This window comes from Sparus aurata, chromosome 24, assembly GCF_900880675.1.
Source record: "Sparus aurata chromosome 24, fSpaAur1.1, whole genome shotgun sequence".
In the NCBI taxonomy this organism is placed as follows: domain Eukaryota; kingdom Metazoa; phylum Chordata; class Actinopteri; order Spariformes; family Sparidae; genus Sparus; species Sparus aurata.
In genome coordinates, this window is record NC_044210.1 from 5,369,053 (window position 1) to 5,382,282 (window position 13,230).

At 41.9% G+C, this 13,230-nt stretch overlaps 1 protein-coding gene across 2 annotated transcripts in view; it reads right to left on the bottom strand.

Moving 5' to 3' along the window:
• The window catches only part of pard3ba (par-3 family cell polarity regulator beta a), a 185,808-nt gene that overhangs the window by 136,575 nt on the left and 36,003 nt on the right, over window positions 1-13,230 (bottom strand). For both annotated transcript variants that reach the window (XM_030410309.1, XM_030410311.1), the window contains exon 4: window positions 31-137. In XM_030410309.1, coding sequence (XP_030266169.1) covers window positions 31-137 — 107 coding nt within the window. The remainder of the gene's footprint in view (window positions 1-30; window positions 138-13,230) is intronic.

Here is a 13,230-nt window from a genome sequence, read left to right on the forward strand (position 1 = left end):
AAAGGCCGTCATTTTCGACGGTGTGCTCACCTGTTCAGAAGAAGTGCTGCTGTGGTCATCAGGTGGGGGCGTGGCTGTCATTGGGTGGGACGGCACCAAAGCCGAGTCGCTGCTGCTCCTCACCAACAGAGGTGTGTCTGTGTAGAGAAAGAGGGGATGCTGTAGGTCAGTCTGTCTTTCACTTGAATCATGACACTAGCCCAATGTGGTAGGCCAGGGCGATATTGCTGAAAAGTCTATCACGATAGTCAAGATTCCTATCAGTCAGTATTGATAATTGTTAATCATTTTCAATAACCTGACGTATTTCTATCATTTTTCAAGATCAGGCAAAGGAACGTCAATTTTTTTTTTTGAACAAACCTCTTTATCCACGCACGCGGGTTAGAATTACAATGAAAAACACAAATGAATAAAAATGCTGGTGCACCAGCGAGTTGACCTGTCCTTTCTTATTCACAATTTCCTCTCTGTCAGCACTGATTTTTCTCACTCTGGTGGTAATGGGCTGTGCTTGTGTTGTACAACACTTGGCCAGGAGCGGAGCCGGTACAGCAGATTGTGAGCCATAGTTGCCACGGTGTTCATGCCAACCCTTTAGGCTGTCGCAGCTGCAGTGTCTCAGCGGCCGACGAGGTCGGTATGCTCGCCGGCGAGGCTGCGGCTCACAGGCCACGGTATCAGATCGCAAGTCAAGCAGACATTACCAGAGCTATTGTGTGAGGTAACAGTTTACAGGCGGAGCATGGCTGGTCTTGTGATAACTGTGGTGGGATCCACAATATAGCTTCTGACACGCTCTCCTTTTGTTGTCAGTCACATGGCGCATGGTACAACTAAATTACACACTTATTATTATCAAGGGACATGACAGGCTGTTTATGAGCCTATTGAGTATTTTATCAAACTATTTTCGTTCCTAATGCAAAAGAGGCATGATCATAGATCTATTAAGGGAAATATGGATACAGTGTCAGAGGTGGGGCCCCGCTAATTCCTGTGAAAGTTGCTCAGTGCCGATGAAGTCAAAAAATAAGTTGGTTTTCGAAAAGGTTTCCGCATTGTCAGTGTCTGTTCTCTATGAGTTGCTTTATAAATCTCCCAAACGTTGCAAACGTTGCAAACTTGCCGCACTGGATGTGGAAGATGTCGAGGACGTGTACATGTTCACGTTCATGACAATTGGAACGATCGCTTTGGGATTTGGAATCTTTATGCAATATTGGAAAATGAGAAAGATCGCTACTGAGCAGACCAGTGCGAGGGCGGACAACGCCAATACTCGGAGTGCTGTGGTCGGGATACGCTCTGACATCTCAACAATCCGCGACTTCGTGATACAGATGCGAGTTGATGTAGCCACCAATCGGGAGGACATGGCGAAGCTAGCAGCCATAAAAGCTGCAGAGGAGACTGATGAATAACATGAAAATGCATTAAAGGGCTCTTACACCATCCCAACACCATCTCAACAAATAATAAATACACTGGACTTTTGCTCTCTCTCAATTGGATATTCTGACTTTGTGGCAAGCCTGGCTATAAGATGAGGCCATAAGATGAGACTGTTGTTCACTCATGATGGACTAATATGGACACATGTGCAGACACACATGTAATCTGTATGTACTGTCTAGAGCTTGAATTCAGCTCTGTATGCTACTGCTGTAATATGTTTTGTCAAAGGTCATAACAAAAGAAAAAAAGAGAAGAAAAGAAAAAAGTAATTTGCAAAAGACAAGAAAAGATCAGAATGAAGATTTTATACTGTGGGTAATGGGGGCGGGACTTGATAAGCTTTGGCTTCTCCCGCTTTTCCCTTTCGGCCATGTGTGTTGTATTATTTGAACAATGATGAAATGTGATGCTTATGAATTGACATGTCCGAAACAAACAACATAAATAAATAAATAAATAAATAAACTTAACATGTCATAACATCACACAGCTGTCCTGTCCTGCTATAGAACTCCTTTTACAGAGACGTTGATTCAGCGCTGTTCTACCTTCTCTGCTGGTGCAACAATCCCCCCTCTAACAGGCTGCATAAACGGCGCTATAGTAACCTGCATTTTATTTGGCAGAAATCATATTATTTGTTTTCTCAAAATCCAAAAGCACGGAGGATAATCTGAGGGGTTGGAGAGTCTTTTGGCAACTTTCGCGCCAAGCAGCCGGCCTGCATCTTGTTTAAATGAGCATTAGGGAGGCTCAGAGGGTTAGAAATATCACTGAGGCTCTCTGAGCATTTCACATTCATTTGACACCAAAGTACTCCAAGAGAATTTTAATTTAGGGCATCTGCTGTCACATAAAGATGAGGCAAAAAGACAACTGAATGGAAACTAACTAGGAATGAACGAGACACATGTAGTGTTTATTGTATGTATTTAACACAAATAAATAAGTCCCTCTGTTATGAAAAATAATGATTCAATAATTCATTTGAAGATGATTCTCAAATGGTCAAAGAGTGGACGGACAACCACCCAACCATTACGCAATACGCCCAAGTCTCACACCCACTGTGTGCATTTTCATATGACCAGCTGTTGCCTCCATGCCCCATAAACACACACATAATCATATGCACACACACTTACCGCAACCCTTCCCCGCAGCCCAAAGGAGCTGAGAGAGGGAGAGGTAACATGGGCAGGTCTGAATCAACAATAAAACAATTCAAAAGAATCTAATTTGGACCTTTGTGCCGCCTTTTGCTTTTAATATCCAGCCCAAAAGGGAGCAGGCTGGTATTTGTGGATGTAAAACTCGTAGCTCGGTGTTTTCAGATTTAACTCGACAGAGGAGAAAATAAAGACAGGGGAGCGAAAAAAGGGGAGAGCGGGAGATAAACAAAAGGGAAAGAGAGAGCCGGGCCAATAGTGACAGCGAGGAGGGAGGGAGAAAACCTAGAAAACTGAGAGACGGAGAACGCGAAGGCAAACAAAATTCTCCTCTTTCCTGTAATCAATCTCTCTTTGGAGGGTCAGTGACAGGGTCCTGGTCTAACGTGGTCAGAATAGAGAGAGCAGAGGACAAGAACAAGCGGGAGGGAAAAGAAGTGGCAGGGGTCTCGTTGTGTCTGAGTGTGCCGGGGTTTGTGATTGCAGACAGATGAGAAATTTCCAGCCACTCCAGGCACACATGCAACTATCATTTACGGCTCAAATAATCTCCACATGTTCGCTCATCTGATGTCGCGTTCAGGTTCGCCTAATCATCAGTGGGTCTCACCCTCCATCTGTCTGTGCTTCACGTCTTTTTCACTTCTACCAACAGTAGAAGTTTAAAGACGAAGCGCCGACTCACTGTCACTGATGTGAGGGCACAAAAGCTTCAAAATGTTCTTTTAATTACGGCTGCTCGGCTTCCAGTTTCGGATTCTTTGCTTTCGTGAGGGAAATCAACAGAATGTGGTCTAATCTGATTTGGAAAAAGCAGACTTCACGCAGAATCGTGAGGCAGAAACTACACAGAAAACAACATGATTTGAAATAATGAAATGTGCTTTGATTTGATACAGAAACATCTGCGGGAAAAAAAAAACAAAAAAAAAAAAACAGGTATCTTCTCAGAGCCGGCATCAAAAGGCATCAGAAAAACACATCAGACAGCGCTCCAACATATCAATGGCTTCTGCTCTCTCCATCTGATTATCTATTAATCTTGTGTGCATCTAAAATAGGTCAAACACAGCAGATACTTTTCAATGGTATTAAATGAGTCTTTTGTCAAGGTATTTTCAGAGCGAACACAAAGTGAATTTTAGTCACGGCATGCTTGCATATTCAGCCCAAAGTCGAAGCTGAAAGCGTCCACAGACTCGCTCTAGGTGGCAGAGGTCCAAGAGAAACTCATTTATAATATTTAAATCCGAGGGACAAATGCTTGTTTTTAAGTCAAATTCATGATTGCACAGAGACCAGAATACACAGCGATGGGGTCCGGAGGAGTAAATCAGAAAGAAATGGGAGTTCACGGTCAGCTCTGAGATCAGTCAGAGGCCGAGGTTGAGCTGGGAACACAAACAGATGCACGCCACCCACACGGGGTCGACGTGTTAACTCGCTCGCAGCTAAAGACGATAGCGCTGGTACATATGGCGTTAGAGGCAAATGACGACGGACTGTACAAACAATTTACAGAAATTACAGAGGGATCTGATTTGCATTTGCATTGATAATGAGCTGCAAATTCTTTAGTCAAGTAACTTTGCTTTGACAACTGCAGGGCTGATGTCAGTAGAGGATACTTATTTAACTACGTATGTTCTGTGATAAAAACAAACTTTGGGAAAAATGTGGATTGTGTTGAGTCTTACTAAAGGTGCTGTATAAAATAATTCTAGCTGGAAACAGGATACAAATTATCAACAGAATGTGAAGAAATATTATGTTAAGGAGACAGAAGTTAGCATGATAACCAGCTGAAGGGGGAGGACTTTGTACAGCGTTTTGGCTGACTCAACTATACAAGCAGGATATTAATTTGAGTCAGAGTATAGAGCTGAAGAAATCCAGCTGAGAGAGTGCGGGGCTGCAGCTGAATTAGCAGATATGGTTGGCGAGACAAGACCAAGATCCAGACCTGAAGAAGGCAAACAGCAACTGGTGGGGAATTTTCCCCCCAGGCTTGCGTGGACATGTGCTAGGGACCTTAGTCAGGATCCCAAAGATAAACTGGAAAAAAAACCCAACAAGACCAGCAGGACAGCGAGGAAAGATGACCACCGAGTGAATATTTTGTCATCTAATGCCATGCTTTGCGATGCATGCTGATTCATACGGGTTTATTTTTCCAAACACATTTTATTCCACTTTTACTCCACCTGTTTCATGTCACAGTGACATTTCAGTTTTTTGTTTTAAGCGAGCTCATCGAGGCATATCCCTGTCTGCTACATTAAAACAGAAACGACATTTGCAATATTTAATATTTCATTAGGGCAGAGCAATTTTACATATTTAAATGAAGTGTGGGAGAAACCAGGACCATGGTTTCCTTGTTCGGCAAAGGTATTTTTGTCAGTAAAGATCACATTTAAGATATTTGAAACTTGAATCCAATCACCAGACGAAAAACAGCTGTGTACTAGATATACACTGTCGTCTCAATTAGCCACTTGTTAGCAACCTCCTTTTTTTCAGATGTATATTTACATAAGTGCTTTCATCATATCGGATTTTCACTACACAATTATCACAACTGAACATATTTATGCTAAAAGATATTAAAGCAATATCTATAGACATGTGAAAAGAAAAGTGCTAGGGTTCAAATCTATCTTTAACTTTGTTTACTGTGTGGGTGCTCTCACAGTAAATCATCATCAAAATATGAGTGTAGGGAGGTGGAGAGGGAGTCTGTGACTATAATTATTAAAAAAAAGTGAGCAAAAAGAACAATTACGAACAAATACTGAAAAGGCAACCAGATGAGCTCATTAAGAAAAGATGCACAAGGCTGAACATCTTATTATATCCAGACCATATTATCATATGCGCATCATTAACACAATATCAGTGTCATTTTTTTTTATATCAGTTATCGTGAATATTGCGAAATTGTGACACCCCTAATTTGAATCTTTCATACTAACTTATTCACGCTGTCCAACTGAATCTTTACATCCATATTTAAACACATCCATCCTCTTATCTATTCTTATTGTCTGATTATCTGGATTCAGGTTGTGTTAAGCATGTGAGCCATAAAGCTGATTTAGAAGACTCTTTATCCAAAATTAAATAACTTAAATCATCACTAAAATGTAACTAATGGCTTTATTATGTGTATGGTAAATACATAATTTACAGATGCACTCTTGATGAATTATAAGCCATTAATGGCTGTAAGCACACTTTGTACAGCTGTGATGATTAGAGCTGCATAGACCCGGAGCTAGCTGGCTATCCTTAGCTTGCGTACACACTTATGTTATTGGAATGCAAAATACTGAGTGGATATGTTAGCAGAGGTAGGGTGCAAGTACAAATACTGTGTTACTGTATATTTTTTAGGTATTTCTTTCACTGGAGTATTTATTTTTCTGACAACGTTTTAGTTTTACTTTCTCCATTTTGACACAAATACCTTTCTAATCTAACCTTCCTTTGCCTTCTCTCCCTCTCCCTCCTGTTACCACCTGTCTAGTATTGAAAGTGTATGCAGACAAAAATTCACCGAGCAGTGAGCACATATTGGGTTTTTAAAAAGGAAAACACCTACACTCACATATTTGTTTTGAGCCAAGTCTGCTGTGGTAATACTAAAGAATTCCCCACCATATGGAAAAAAGTTCCACACAGTGATGAACTGCACAACATTAAATGGAACCTCAAGGAAAAGAGGTACATTAAGTACCAAAATATCTTGAATATTGCAAGGCCAGCTGGACTGAATTATAGAACCTGTTAAAACTGGATCCTGTAGATTTTAAAAAGATACTGAGTGATGAAGTGTAGGAAACAGCTTATTTCCAAAGTGGCTATAATTGATTTTCAAAATGAGGCCTACAAATACAGACTTATACATCACCGCAATGTCGATGATGCGACTTTGTTAAGTGACCAAGGCCACTCCATGGTCACAGTCAGGGTCCATTACCCAGCGGTCAGCCCCATAAATCCTCCTCCATTTATCCATCGGAGTCAAATCCGCCTCCATCAATCCTCCCACCACTTAGAGTCCCGGAGCCCGGCCCAGCCATGTGAAGGAACCTGAGGGTCACTGGCTCTGACCTCTGACCTGCATTGACCTTAGGGGGGTCAAGTGGTGTCACAGGGGGTCGGAGATATTGATGTGAGTGACAGTTTTAACTCTGTTGAGGTCAGCCACCGTTTGGACACTGATAAACAAGATTGCCACAGAGTCATTGGTAATCGAAGGTGACTGGGCTGCAGGAAACAGGTTTCAGCATGGGTTACTACTTTAATGGAATAAACCATTCAGTTGTTTACATGCCTGGATAATTGTATCCTACATCAACAAGCAACACCGACTAATTGGGCTAGGAGCATATGGATGTATTGACCTGATGAGCAATCCCTGCCACACTTGAAGAAGAATCTAAATGTTTTGGTGACGGTGCATAAGATCAGTTTGCAATAGTTACTGTGGCCAAGGAGGTTAAATTTCACCCATGTCTGTTTGTTTCGAGGTAGGTCTGTCAGCAGCATTACAAAAAAAAACTACTGAACGGACTTCCATGAAACTAAGGTGGAGGATGGGTCTCAGCCCAAAATAGACCCCTTTAACATATGGTGTAGACCCAGATAAAGGGATGGATCAACATTTTGCACATTTTGGTTTCTCTGAGAATAATGCACGGAAAAATCAGGGCGATTTACATTGCTGATGAAGAATGAAAATGAAAATGTACGTAGTGAAATAAACCAACAAGGGTTTGCTGATGCTACCGTGCTGACCTTTACTTCAGTATTCAACTTTTATATTAGTCGCTTCCCCTATCATTATTGCTGATTGGAGCCATTTCGTTTCTCGGCCTCTAAAAGGGAGGCATGACAACTATTGCAATGGAAGAAAAAGGTGTAATGACAGAAATTAGGAGAGCCCGGGTCTGATGTGTTAGTTTGCCACCACTTTTTCCTCTCTTCAGTGGAGGCTTGAATTAATTTGAAATCACATGCTTCATGTATGTAGTGATTTATTCGCGCCAAGTATTGCAATAATTCACCACTCAAGTTTTTTCAATGCACAAATTGGAAAAAAAAAAAAAAAGATCAAGTGGATGTTGTCAAAAATCAAATATAAAACATGTATAGACATCTACAGTGAAGATATAATTAACTTTAAATGCTAAATTATTGAATCTAAGCACTATTTGAACATTTTTTTTTATCTGATCTAAAACAGGCCTTGCATTTGATCAAGAAATAAAACTGAAAAGCCTTTAAGGAAGTTATGAAGAGAGACTAAAAGTTCATCTTAAAGCAGCAGCGTGGCATCTGGAGCCCTCAGGAGCTGCACATCATGATTGCCCTCTGTGCAAAGTGAGCAGAACTTTCATTTATTTTAAGATCACAGGCATTTGCTGACTTTAACATGCAGTCTCCTGCCAAAAGGGTGGAGAGGAGGTGGAAGCACTAAATTATGAGATGTATTTTAGGTTGGCTAATTTGACAGAACTCTATAGCCACAACCACAAGGTACCCTGCGACTTTAAATAGACCTCGCCAACCAAGCTCATCTCAGTCGCCACTTCAAGGCCAGAAAAACCAAACGATAACGCATTCAAAAACACACCCATGTTATGTACCTCCCTTATCTTTCCGTTGAGATTTGCGTAATTGGAGAGACCTGAAGACGCCCTGTGATGCCAGTTTTGTGTTTATCTGCTTCCTATTCTCCATCTGCAGCTCGACGCCAAACTAGGCTGCTTATGCAATCCTCGGAACACTGGGGTTTATTTTAAGAATTTCCTCTTGTTTTCAGCTCTGTGGAAGTTCTGTAAGGCTACAGTGCTAGTTCACTGCCGGGGCAGGATGAAAACAAGGATGCATCATGTTTCTGTCTGACTGTGTGTGACTGTGTGTGACCGTGTGTGGGTCTGGGTACACACGGTAATCAGTATTTGTGCTTTTGTTTGCCTTTGAGTTTGCATGTGCAAGCATGCGTGTGTTGTGTGTGTGTGAGTACATTTATCGAAAAATTGCAACTGTGCCTCTGTATGTATTTGTGTGTGTGTGTGTGTGTGTGTGTGTGTGTGTGTGTGTGTGCGTGCGTGCGTGCGTGTTCATGCCACAGGCCAGGGTGGTCTTGTTTCTTTCTCAATCGATAGTGCAACCTGGCTCAGGCTGCTCATGGGATGATGCGATAAGGACTCTCTTCCCAAGTGTGCACGTATGTGTGTGTGTGTGTGTGTGTGGGTCATGGCCGTGTAGATCAATGCAGGTCTAATCATCCCACTGGGGCAGTGTGAAGTCCAATCACCCTGTTCAAACAAACAGCCCAACCTGACAGACAAACACTTTGATGGCTGACTGATTACTGAATTACTCTTCAGCCTGTCCACCACCACTCAGTGCGATTACATGCACACTATAACCAGATTATTGTGAATAATCAAATTAAGGTAACAGTGTGATTTAAGCGTTCTCGTGGTTTGGGGTGACCTGATTCGCCCAGTTGCCCCAGTTTACACGATTTGTTGATTAATAGGGTGAATATCTCGATTGAAGGGTGAGACGTAGCCTGTGTGACACATCTTATTATCCCACAGCTGTTAGCCTCGCTGCAGGTAGATAACAATGATGTTTCCTGGAACATGAGCCGAATAAAGCTATTAAATGTCACAGTTACACAGCCACCAGGTTATATTTACTCCAACGTTGGCTTTAATTCGACTAAGACAACATACATGACAGCTGCAGCACAATATTCTGCCAGCACGTATTGCTTCTATCTTGTTTAACCCTTTGAACGGTTTTATTCCCTTTATTTAGAAGCTTATGGAATATCTACTACATGTCATAGCTTGACATGACATATATTCATTCAGTCATTTGCAGGATAACTAGGGCTCCTTTGAAATGTCATTATTTGGCATGTCAGTGTTTTTGTGGGGGGGAAAAAGGTTTTACATAATTTGAAATGTGTGAATGAATCAATCATTTCCTCCCCGTGTCACCCGTTTGGTGTGTGCTACAGGCGCCAACCGATCCTCGTCGAATGCCAGATGTGTGATGCACTTGAGTATGCCAGGGACATCGATGGGACAGTCCAAATCTTACAACAGGAGCCTGAACTCTCAGTTTTTAGGGCCAATGCCAATGCTGACATTGGGGGTAAAAAAAAAATTCAGATATCGATATATCAGCCAATGATTGCTCAAATGCGGTCAATAACAACACTTGTAACAGAGATATGTAATGTAATGGAGGCAGGATATTGTTCAAAATGACATCAGTGCACTGAAACAATAAACACTGGGAATTTAGTAATTACAAAAAACCCTAAGCATCTTTATAACATTCTTTTAATATCAGCGCATATCAAACTACATATTCGTCGATACCAATATGTCTCTGATATATCTCTGATAGAACAATATATTGGTAAAGCTTTTTAACACGGCAGATGTCGGATATATGAATTTTGTTGATGACATATCATGTTCTTTAAAACTGTAAGGAAAAAAAAGATATTGATAGTGTAAAACAAAACGGTAAATGTTCATGAATCTCATAACTTCTATTCTTTTTTTGTTTAAATTCCATTTTTGAAGAATGGGTTTAGTGGGGATGCATGATGCAACCGGCCTAACTGCTTAAAAATGAAATATAAGCACTGGCCAGAAACAGACAGAAATGGACAGAAATTAACATTCGTGCTATTTCGTTCCTTCTATAGCAGGCAACATCTGAAGCTACAGTACAAGGAGTGTGATTTACAAGCAAACGTTTATACTTAATGGACACTGGAAATTTCCAGCACTGGAAAGCGTAACTCGGGCTGATTCCAGTGTTGTGTTCATGTCAGCACTACCTCATCTGACTGAGAAGAAGAAAGGGTTAATCCAGTTATAGGGGAAACATTATTAGCATGGGTGAATGCTTATCAGTTAAAGAGAATAGTTTGGACGTTTGTAAAGAATACTGTTAATAGATACATCTTCAAATTTCTACTCTAAAAAGAATCTTGAAATCGGCCTGACTGTCTCTGTCGCTCTTCCCAGAAATGATGTCATTACAAACGGTCGTCAGACTAGAAGTGATGTAACACCCAGTTAACAACTGATTTTGTTAGAACAAAAGGGAGAACCAACACACACAGATACACACTCCTTTAAGACCTTCCCAGCAGTGGATGGGTGAGCACTTTTGGGTTGTTTAACTTGCATGCGAGGATTCTTTTGTCAAATTGTGCCTGTGTCTATGTGCATGCGTGCATGTCTGGATGACAAAGCTGTTTTAATGCATGAGCCTGGCTCTGTGTGAGGGGCGTCACAGGGTCAAATCATAACTAAGTTAGTCAGGGTTCAACAGGGCAGCTTGAGGGGGTAGGGGCAGGAATGGGTCCCACTGGGTAAAAGACTGGGTGGTGGGGGGGCTGAAATTAGTCCATTCACGCTCTGCTGGACCCTGGGCATGCTAACTGGCTACAGCGCTAATCTAGTTAGAGCTGGAAGCCATGCAGAGAAGGTATCAGGTGGAGGGGGTGATGGGTCGAGGGTCTAGAGGAGCCGGGTGGTGAGCTGGATGGCAGGTGGTTGAAGCTGAATAGTAGAGTAGGCGAGACATGAGTGGAGAGGGGGCAGATAACGGGGCATAGGGCAAAAGCGGGTAAAGGGAGAGGGGTGGCAAAGGGCAGGTGTGTGTATATGTTTGTATGGGCGGGGTCACACTGTTTTTCTAAAGCCGACAGATGGAAGGAGAAAAATGAAAGGGGGTGACAGGGTGGCCCAGTGATTAGACAGACCCTTGTTAAATCACATCCAGCCTCATTTAATCCTTTATCTTTCATGTTGTGTCTGTCATTCAAGAATGGATACATACGAGGCACTGGGAAAAAAAAAAGAAAGAAGAAAAATGAACAGATAAATACCATGCTCTAGATTATTTACAGTAAAATATATCTTTAGCCTGAACAGACTGTGGGCCAGACGGAGCAGATATTTCCCTCGAGGCCCCCCAAGGCGTCTGACTGACTAGTCTTGTGATGTTTTTTTTCCCACTGGAGATGCACCATGACCCAGTAACTTTATTTCCTGACTGCAGAAAAAAAAGCCATTCTATGCACATTTGACCTAAAAAAAAGCAGCATTTTTCTATCATCATCTGCACAAATACTTTTTTGTCTTTTTAGTACTGTATCTGCCCTGTGGAGCTGACCTTGATCGAGTCACTGAACTGCTAACAGCCTCAGAAGTGATTTGTTTTTCAGCTGACCCTAACCTCTGACTTCACAAGCAAACAAAGAATTCCCCGGCAGGAGTTAAGCAGGCCGAGAAGATAAAAATGTAATTTATCACTGCAACACTTCTCTATAAAAACATGGCCAGTTAAAGGAAAGGAAAACATTTGTTATATTTATTCAGTCATTTCGATATGATTTCTACACACACACTTAAGGCTGCTTGACATTGGAATTTTAAGCTTTTGTGCTGCTGCACTTGCAGATAAAATCACTGAGATAAGAGCAAGAGCTAAATACCAAGAGGGGCAAAGAATCAGAGGATAGCAAACAAAATAGAAAACAAGAGCTGAAAAGGGAGAGAGAGACGAGAGGGCGGATGATGCAGAAGAGCAGGATAAAAGTGGGGGCCCTGGTTAAGAACAGAGGTTTTGGAGTATCCTGGTTATGTTGTGTGCATGTCAACAGTTGCATGCAGTTTCAGAGACCTGGATAAGACGTTATCCCAGCTTTGGGAAACCTACCAGGAGTACTCAAATAGAAACCGGGATACAACGGCAGGCGGACGCTTACCCCAGGTTTCTGAACCGTCTCATGTTGGCTGAGATGGTGAGAAATCAAGACTCACTTGCAGGCAGATGATCAGAATACTGATACTGCTATGATCGTGTACACAGGGATATGAATAACCAGGGTTTTTTTATGCTCCATGTAAACGCCATATCTGGAACACTTCAATGCTCAAAAGCATAATGCTGATCCACATATAAACACAACCATTGTTGGATTTCTTGCAGCCTTAACAGACTTTCTTTAGGGCTTGACAATCATAACAATGATTTAAAGTATCTGCCACAAGTCCTTTACAAAATGGAGCATACTGTCATTTTTGATCAAGGTCAACTGTTCACTCATCATCGTTCACTTCCTTAACCTCTCTGTTTGCTGTCTTACCACAGGTCTCGATTCACTCTATATCACAGAGACTGTGATTGGCTGCACAGCACTACATTAAATCCAGCCAATACATGATTGATCAGCAACAACACTAAACAGGTGAAGTGAATATCATTGATCATCTTGTTGAAATGCAATGATCTGCTGGGAGACCTTGGGTGCCGGAATTCATGTGGATGCCACTTCCACTCATAAATCACCCACCCAAACACCGCTGCAGACAAAGCACATCCCTTCATGGCAACGGCACTCCCTGATGGCAGAGGTCGACCCCCCAGCCTGACAATGGTCCCTACCCACACCACAAAAAAATGCTCAGGAGTCAAACTGGCCTCCAAATTCCCAATGCAATCAAGCATCTGTGGCATAAGTCTGATCAATGGAGGCCTCAACTCG